Source organism: Serinus canaria, chromosome 22 (assembly GCF_022539315.1).
Source record: "Serinus canaria isolate serCan28SL12 chromosome 22, serCan2020, whole genome shotgun sequence".
Lineage (NCBI taxonomy): Eukaryota > Metazoa > Chordata > Aves > Passeriformes > Fringillidae > Serinus > Serinus canaria.
The window spans coordinates 2,585,164-2,594,214 of NC_066335.1; the positions used below are offsets into that span (position 1 = coordinate 2,585,164).

General features: G+C 53.1%; 1 protein-coding gene across 1 annotated transcript in view; it reads right to left on the minus strand.

Moving 5' to 3' along the window:
• The window catches only part of UNC5D (unc-5 netrin receptor D), an 88,762-nt gene extending 80,775 nt beyond the window's left edge, over window positions 1-7,987 (minus strand). Inside the window, exon 1 of the mRNA XM_050982757.1 lies at window positions 7,909-7,987. Coding sequence (XP_050838714.1) covers window positions 7,909-7,987 — 79 coding nt within the window. The remainder of the gene's footprint in view (window positions 1-7,908) is intronic.
• Window positions 7,988-9,051: the final 1,064 nt, after the last annotated feature.

Here is a 9,051-nt window from a genome sequence, read left to right on the forward strand (position 1 = left end):
GGCAGCAAAGCCCATCCCCCTCCCTAATCTCCCTCCAGCTTTATCTCATCACAGCCCAGCCAGGCTGGATGATCCCAAGCACAGCCAGGCTGCTGAAATCTGAAATTGTCCCTCTCTCTGTCCCCTCCCCACCCCGGCCTGTTTCCACCCTCAAAATGTGATATTTCCCAGCCCAAACAGCACCAAAACTGTATTGTTCACCCTCAAAATGTGACTTTTTCCAGCCTAAACAGCACCAAAACTGTCCTGGTTCCAGGCATTATTCACCCCAAAATGTGACATTTCCCAGCTTTAACAGCACCAAAACTGTCCTGGTTCCAGGCATTATTCACCTTCAAAAAATGACATTTTCCAGCTTTAACAGTACCAAAACTGTTCTGGTTCCAGGCATTATTCACCTTCAAAAAATGACATTTTCCAGCTTTAACAGCACCAAAACTGTTCTGGTTCCAGGGATTGTTCACCCCAAAATGTGACATTTCCCAGCCTCAATAACACCAAAACTGTCCTGGTTCCAGGCATTATTGATTCCAAAATGTGACATTTCCCAGCACCAAAACTGTCCTGGTTCCAGGAATTATTCACCCCAAAATGTGACATTTTCCAGCCTTAAGGAGCCAGCAATGTTACAGGAGGGAAAAAAGTCAATTCATGTGCAGCCACCCTCAAACCCAAACAGAAGAAAAACAAATGGGCAAACCAAAAACAAAACACCCCAAAAAACCAACAAACAAAACAAAAAACCTCAAACACAAACCCTGGGATGAGGATTTACCCCAAAATCCAGAATGAGGATTTACCCCAAAATCTAGAACGAGGATTTACCCCAAACCTGGGATGAGGATTTACCCCAATATTCAGAACCTTCCCGGAGCCTGAACACACAATTTAAAACCAAAATAAAATTAAAATAAATTAAAAATTAAAATGCAAATTAAAAAATTAAATGAAAATTAAATAAAAAATAAATTGAAATTAAATGAAAATTAAATGAAAATAAATGAAAATGAAATGAAAATTAACCCTCCTCTCCAGTGGGGGACACAAATGTGCCCTTCCAGCACCAACGTGTCACCTGGGTCACACAGAGCCTGGCAGGGATGAGCAGAACCTCTCCTGTTCATTAATAATAGTAATAATAGTAATAATAATAATAATAATAATAATAATAATAATAATAATAATAATAATAATAATAATAATAATAATAATAATAATATTCCTGCTTCTCCAGCAACACCCAGGCAGGAAGGGATGAAGGAAAGGTGAGGGGGAGCTCTGGGTGTCCACCCTCGGCCTCACCCCCCCCACAGAAATCAGCAGCTCTGTAATTCTTTGTGGCATTTTACTATTAAAGCCTGAAATCCATTGGGAGCACCAAGTGACACCTCCACCAAATGTGCTTTTCCAGCCCCTAGCCACGTTTAAAAATAAACTTTGCATCTGTTGGCATTCCGTTTGTGCATAAAAAGAGGGCAGAACAAACCCGTGTGATTTTAAAGATAAAATCCTCCACTGAAGATGATGCCAGGGCAGCGCTGCTGGAAAACTTCACAAACCTTTTATGAGGCTTTAGTGCCTGGAAATGAAATTGTAAATGGGAGGCACGGATTGCTCTGAGTCGGGAATTGGTGCGGTTAAAGAGCTGCCAAAGGAGCCGGCGCTGCCCCCGAGGGGTCGGGGGAGAGCTCCCAAATCGCCGGGAAAATCAGGGAGGGTCCAGGGCTGCAGCAGGAAAAATGCTGGGCAGGTGGCCCAGGAGAGACAGAGAGAGAGAGATCGGGTCTGTTCAGTCATGGGAAAGAAAAGGGGAAAAAGGGAAAAATAAGAAAAAATAGGAAAGGGAAAAGGGAAAAGGGAAAAAAGAGGAGATGAGGATGAAGAGGAAAGGAAGGTTTGGGAAAGGAAAGGAAAGGATAAGGAAGGGAAAGAAACATGGACCGCCTAAGGTTTTCGGAAAGGAATCAAAAAGTGACAGACGGAAACAAAGGAAAGGACAAGGACCCCAAGATGCGAGGAAATAAGAAGGACATAGGAAAAAAACCGGGGAATAAAGGTTAGGACAATGTTAAGGAAAAGGGGAACAAAGGAAAGGACAATTGGAAAGGAAATAGGAAGGAAAGGAAAACAGGAAAGGAAAGGAAAGGAAAGGAAAGGAAAGGAAAGGAAAGGAAAGGAAAGGAAAAGGAACAGGAAAGGAAGGAAAGGAAAAAGGAAAAGAAAAGGAACGGAAAGGAAAGGAAAGAAGGAAAGGAAACGGAAAGGTAAAGGAAAGGAAAGGCAAAAGGAAAGGAAAAGGAAAAGGAAAGGAAAAGGAAAAGGAAAGGAAAGGAAAGGAAAGGAAAGGAAGGAAGGAAAGGAAAGGAAAGGAAAGGAAAGGAAAGAAAAGAAAAGGAAAGGAAAGGAAAGGAAAAGGAAAGGAAAGGGATAGGAGAAAAAGGAAAAAAAAAGAGAAAAGGAAAAGGGAGGGAAAAGGAAAAGGAAAAAGAAAAGGAAAAGGAAAAGGAAAAGGAAAAGAAAAGGACAGGAAAAGGAAAAGGAAAAGGAAAAGGAAAAGGAAAGGAAAAGGAAAAGGAAAAGGAGATGACAATGTTCACAGGGGTGCCAGGATGAGGGAGGAGATGAGGATCTGACTCCATGCTCAGAAGGCTGATTTATTATTTTATGATCTAGATTATATTAAAACTACACTAAAAGAACAGAAGGAAGGATTCCATCAGAAGGAAGCTGAGGATAGAAAAGGAATGAATGACAAAGGTTTGTCTGTGCCCCAGCCAGTCTGGGCAGCTGGGCTGGGATTGGCCCTTGATGAGAAACAACCACAGAGCCCAATCCCAGCCCCACCTGCTGCACCCACAGCAGCAGAGAATCTTTGTTTGCAGTTTGGTCCTGAGGCCTCTCAGCTCCTCAGGAGGGAAACCCCAAGGAAAGGATTTCCCATAGAACGTGTTGGTGACAACAGGGGAAGGAGAAACCCAAGGAAGTTGTGACTCCCAGTCCATGGGGAGGCTGTTTCTCCCTTTGGCAGGGATGACTCCCTGGGAAGTATTTCATGTTTGGGGGTTGACCAAGCAGGGAGAGCTCATGGGATGCTACAAAAAAACCCCAATAATTCCAAGGAGTTTCCGTGTAATTTTACAGAGGAGAAAAAGTCATTGCAGAACAATCCCACCTCAAGGAAATTTCCCAGCAATAATCCCCCCAGGGCTGCTCCATTCCAGCTTTTCACTCCTCACATTCCCTGCTGCTTTGGTAACCCTGAGAGAACTCTGAAGTTTTGTTTTAGCAAGTTCTCCCCACAGGGTGGGAGACAAAACAATTCCTTTTCCAGCTGGGGACCAAGGACAAGCTCCAGGCCCAGCAGAGCAGAAATGTGCAACCAGGAGCTGCTGAATGTCCCCAAAGTGCCCCCAAAAAATGTAAATAACGTGGACTGAAGAGAGAAAAACAAAGAGGAGGGGACTTGATCACCTGTAATTAGATAATTAACTCCAATATGCAAATGGAGCAGAACTTATAGAAGTGACAGTTGTGCAAAATTACCCACAGCAGCAGCCAGCAAAAATAAAAATAAATTAATTAATCAGGGATGATGATGGCAAAGTGTAATTAAGGGCAATTCCCTGCATGGAAATTCCTAGAAGTGTTTGGTACTGAACAATATCGGGCAAGGCAATGGAGTTGATGAAAGTCTCTTAATTAAGATCATTTTTGAGTGGTTCAAAAGGCCACGAAAGGCTGGGTGGGCAGGGGAAGGTGATGGAAAAACCTTCATCACCTTTGGGCAGGTAAATTCCAGGTGTTCAGGCACCTCTGACTCCCTGCCTGCTCCAGAAAGGGATTTATTGGAGCTGAGGGGACACAAAAAGGGATTTTTTGGTGGGAGATGAGAGGACACAAAAATGATTTTTTGGTGGGGGCTGAGGGGACACAAAAGTGATTTTTTGGTAGGAGATGAGGGGACACAAAAAATGATTTTTTGGTGGAAGTTGAGGGGACACAAAAAGGGATTTATTGCTGGGAGCTGAGGGGACACCAAAAGGGATTTATTGGAACTGAGGGGACACAAAAAATGATTTTTTGGTGGGAGATGAAGGGACACAAAAAATGATTTATTGGTGGGAGCTGAGGGGACACAAAAATGATTTTTTGGTGGGGGCTTAGGGGACACAAAAAGGGATTTATTGGTGGGAGATGAGAGGACACCAAAAGAGATTTTTTGGTGGGGGCTGGGGGGACACCAACCCTCCCCACCCCCCTGCTCTCCACATGGCACAGGCAGAGCATTAAAAGTATAAATAGAAAATGAAGAATTGTGCGTTTGAGGCAGATGAATGTGACCATCTGCTCCAGCAGCATCCCAAAGCCTCTGAAACAGCAGCCTCTGGTGTCAACATCCTGCTCCTTCCCTGCACTCCACCTTCCACCAGAAGCTGGGCTAAAAATACAGGAAAGACACAGCCAGGGGCCCCGAGGGCTCCTCTGCTCTGAAATTTTCCATCTTAGCATAAATCCCATTATTTGTGTTTGGAAGAGGGGCAGAGCTCAAAGCCAGAGCAGATATTCCTGCCCAAAGCCAGGCCTTGCCACTTTCCCTCTGAATTCTCTCCCAAATTCTGGCACAGCACAAACACAGAGAAAATCCAGGGATGAGCAGAACCCCTGACACAATCATTCCAAACCTGGCACTCCTCACACCCAGCTTTGCTCTCCACAGCCCCCAAATTCCCGTGGTTTGGAGGGAAAAAAAATCCTTCCTCCAAAGCCTGGGTGGCTCAAAAAGCTCAGAAAAAAAGTTCCAGCACCTTCAGCACACCCTGGGAGTTGAGGAATGGGGCCTGAACCCCGAGGGAAGGGAGCTCATTCCCTGGGAGGCTGAAATCAGAACAAAAAACTGGAATTTAATGATATCAATATTGCTGGGGAAGCCCTGGCAAGGCCCTGCAGGGGAGTGGGAGGACAGCTGGGAGCAGAGCCTGTGGTTGTTATTTTGTTATTTTAATGAACATTTCAGCCTAACCAGACCAAAATCCAGAATTTCCTGCACGGAGCAGAGCCAGGAGAGGCTCCAAGAGCTCCCAGGTCCTGCCTGGGTTGGTGTTTATCCCGTGCCAGGCCCAGGGCTGGGTTATCCACACCCAGCTGGGCTATTGATAACACCTGGAGAGCAGATCAATCAATCCAGGGATGGTATTGATTATCCTGTGGTGTCATTGATACAGGACCTGTGCCCTCAGCCGGGGCTGGCACAGCAGAAATGTGTGCCAGCAGCTGCTGAATGTCCCCAAAGTGCCCCAAAGCAGCAGAAATGGGCACAGCCGAGCAGCAGCAGCCCCTGGAGTGGCACTGCCCCAAATCCCAGCCCCTTCAGGATGAAGACTGGGGGCTCATCCCATTCCCGTGGTGAAATGCAGGGCAGAAGGGCCGATCTGGGCACCCCAGCTCTGTCCTCGCTGCCAGACTCATCCCCACACCAGCAGGAGTTGCTGGTTTCACCCAAACCCAGCTTTGCTTCTCTGGAGGATTTTTTATTTCTTTGTCCTGCTGGACAGCTCCGCTGTAAGCTCGCAGAGATCAGAGCTCCTCACAGCCAAAAAAACCTAATTAAAAACTCCCCAAAGCCACAGGAACGCTCGGAGATCTCTGCTCCAGCAGCTCCCTGCCCACAGAGCCGCCCCAATCCTTGGGTGGCTTCGTTTTATCAGCAGGAAAATCCCCCAACGATGCTCGTTTAGCACCAAACCGAGCAGGAAAATCCCCCAACGATGCTCGTTTAGCACCAAACCCAGCAGGAAAATCCCCCAACGATGCTCGTTTAGCACCAAACCCACTCGGATCTCTGCGGTCCGAGGCACAGCTCGGGGATGCAGCAGGGAATTCACAGAATTCAGACATCTCCACTCAGAGACCCGCAGCTCAAAATGAGTTTGGAGGCATCAGTGAGATAATAAATATTAGTGGCTCCCTCCTCCAGTTACCAGCCTGTCAGGGCAATTTTTTTCCTGTAAAAACACAAGCCCAGAGGTGTCCATGGATATTCATTCCAACAGATTTCAAACGCCGTGCCAGGGGTTTCTACAGCCGCTCCATTTGTCTTTAATCCCCGCTCAGAACAGAAATCTGAGCGCAATCTGTCTCTGAGGCAGCTTTGAGACAACTTCATAAAGCAAAACCTCCCAGCTCCGGGCTTGGAGCTGAGCTCTCACTGCTCCAGCCAGAGCTGCCAGTGACCCCCAGGCAGCACGGCCACCAAAGTGCCCAAAAATCACTGCTCTGCCTCAAAACCATGCCCAAAACTCTGCCCCAGCCCAGAACTCCAAACGTTTTAATTAAAGAGCTGGGATTTGTTGCTTGGCAGCACCAGAAGCGTCCTCCGGCCCCGCGGTGTGAAATTCCAGCTGCTGAGCACACTCCCCCCGAGCAAGAGCTGCCAGGGGTTGCCAGGTGGGAGGCACAGGAGGCACCGAGCACCCCCAGCCCTGATTTAGGCACACGGGTCCCTCTGCAGGCACCGATGCTTCTCGATCAAAGTATAATAAACCCCAGGAATTCTTATTTTCCATTCCACTCCCGTCATTTATTTCACTGCCCTCTAAGCTGGTGGGGTTCTGGGGGTTGGTTGGGGGTTTTTGTCCTCCCCCAAAACACCCCCCAAAAAAGCACATTTTGTCTTTTACACAAAATCCTCCCGGCTTTGCCTCTGCTGGAGCCAATTCAGGGAGAGGTCCGGGCAGGTGAGGGAGGTTCCAGGGAGGCTCCAGGGAGGCACAAGCCCGTGGCTACCTGAGGATGGTCTCCCCTACAGAGAGCAGAGCCCGTAAATTCCGCCCGAAGGGAAATGGAAGCGCAGACACCGCGGCCGTGCGAAGGGAGAGGAGCCCGGGAGGGGCAGCAAAGTCGGCTCGCTGCGCTCTGCGGGCAGGAGCGTCGGTGCTGAACATCCCAGAGCTGCTCACGGCAGCGGGTTCCGTCCTCCGAAAGGCAGGGGACAGCCCCGCCCGCACATCCCCGCTCCTCCAGCGCCGGGAGGAGCCCGGCAGCCCCGCCGAGGGTGCGGGACCCCGGGCGGTGAGGGCGGCTGGCATCCTCTCCCTGGGTGCCCTGAGGAGGTGGCTGCCCTCCGGTGATTTACCAGGGAAAAGTTAAATAAAATCACCAAAAAAAAGGATTCGGAGCATCTCCAGTACCTGCCTGGCTCATTGGGAACAGATCCACCCGCGGAGGCACCCGGGGGAGAGACCGCGCTGCCCGGGGGGTACCTGAGCCCCCCAGAGACCGTCCCGGGACAGCCCGAGCGGGTCCCTGAGCCCGTCCCGGGACAGCCCGAGCGGTGTCCGGGCCCGGAGCCGGCCCCGGCCCCGCGGGATGCCCGCGGCTGCTGCACCGCACAGCGCGGAGCGCTCCGAGCGCGGAGCCGCAGCCTGGGAGGATGCGCTGCTCTCCAAGGAGCCGAACGGCCGCGACCACCCCGGGACCACGGCCCGGATCAACCCGGGACCACCCCGGGACCACGGCCCGGATCAACCCGGGACCACCCCGGGACCACTGCCCAGATCACCCCGGGACCCCCAGCGCCGTCGCCGCCGGTGCCCAGGGCGGTGCGGGTGTTTCTCCGGGAGGTGGGATGTGGATGTTCCTCTCCGAGGGAGGATGCGGGTGTTTCTCCCGGCGCTGGGATAGCGGATGTTTTCCCCAGCGCTGGAATGCGGGATTTCTCCCGGAGCTGGGATGCGGGATGAGCTCCCGGCGCTGGGACAGCGGATGTTTTTGCCGGCGGGTCCCCGCCATCCCCCCGCACCGCGCAGCTCCAGCTCCGCCATCCTCCGGCGCTCCCCCCGCCCCGGAGCAACCGGTGGGACCCCCTCACCCCACAGCCGCCCTGGGGAGGACAGGACGAGCTCCGCTTACCTCGCAGCGCGGCCGTCCAGCTGCACAGCCCCAGCAGCAGCAGCAGCAGCCGGTGCAGGCGCGGGGCTCCTCCGCCCATGCTGAGCCCGCAGCGCCGGGGATGGAGCCGGGGATGGAGCCGGGGATGCGGAGCCGGGGATGCGGAGCCGGGGATGCGGAGCCCCGGGATGCGGAGCCGAGGATGGAGCTGCGGGATGCGGAGCCCCGGGATGCGGAGCCGGGAATGCGAAGCCGGGGATGCGGAGCCCCGGGATGCGGAGCCCCGGGATGCGGAGCCGAGCTGCAGCCAGAGAATCAGCGGGGGTTTGGGGCGGTTTTGGGGGGTTTTGCCCGTTCCTCTCCGCCGCGCTGTCTCGCTGTCGGGCTCTCCGGGATGCGGCTCTCCGGGGCCGCGGTGCGGGCTCCGCTCCCCGCTCCGGCAGCCGCCGACTCCGGGGCCGCGGCGCGCGCCCGCATCACTAATGAGCCGCCCCTCCCCCCGCAGCCAATTAGGGGCGCGCGGGGCGGGTCCTGCCGGCGGCGCGCGCGCAGGTGCGGGGGGGGGGGGATGGGGACATGCGACATCCTCCCCCCCACCCCCCCCCCCCCGGCCCTTCCCCCCAAAGCGCGGCGGGGGAGGGGCACTCAGGTGAGCTGGGACACGCCCAGGTGTGCGGTGGGGACATGCCCAGGTGAACTGGGACACGCCCAGGTGTCCGGGATGGGGACACGCCAAGGGCCCCCCCACATTGTCCCCCACCCGGGGGTGCGGGACCCCCCAGCCCCACCCCGGGAGAAGCAGCCCCGAGGCCAGGCCGTGCCACCAAGCCGTGCCACCAAGGATGACACCAAGCCGTGACACCAAGCCGTGACACCAAGCCGTGCCACCAAGCATGGCTCCGTGCCCTCCCTGCCCCTCTCCACTCATCCCTGTGCCCAGGAACAGGATGAGAAGCCCCCCGAGCCCACCCCCCCATTCTGGGCTGTTGTTATCAATATTGCAGGGGGCTGTGATCTAAAATTCCGTTTCTTGCCCGCAGCAGCAGCAGCAGTTTCCCTTCCCCAGCTAATTGCACATCAATATTTTTATCACACACCTGCTCAGGACACACCTGAGGGTCCAAGGCCAGGAACTCCTGGCTCTGCCCGAGTGGAGCCACGGCT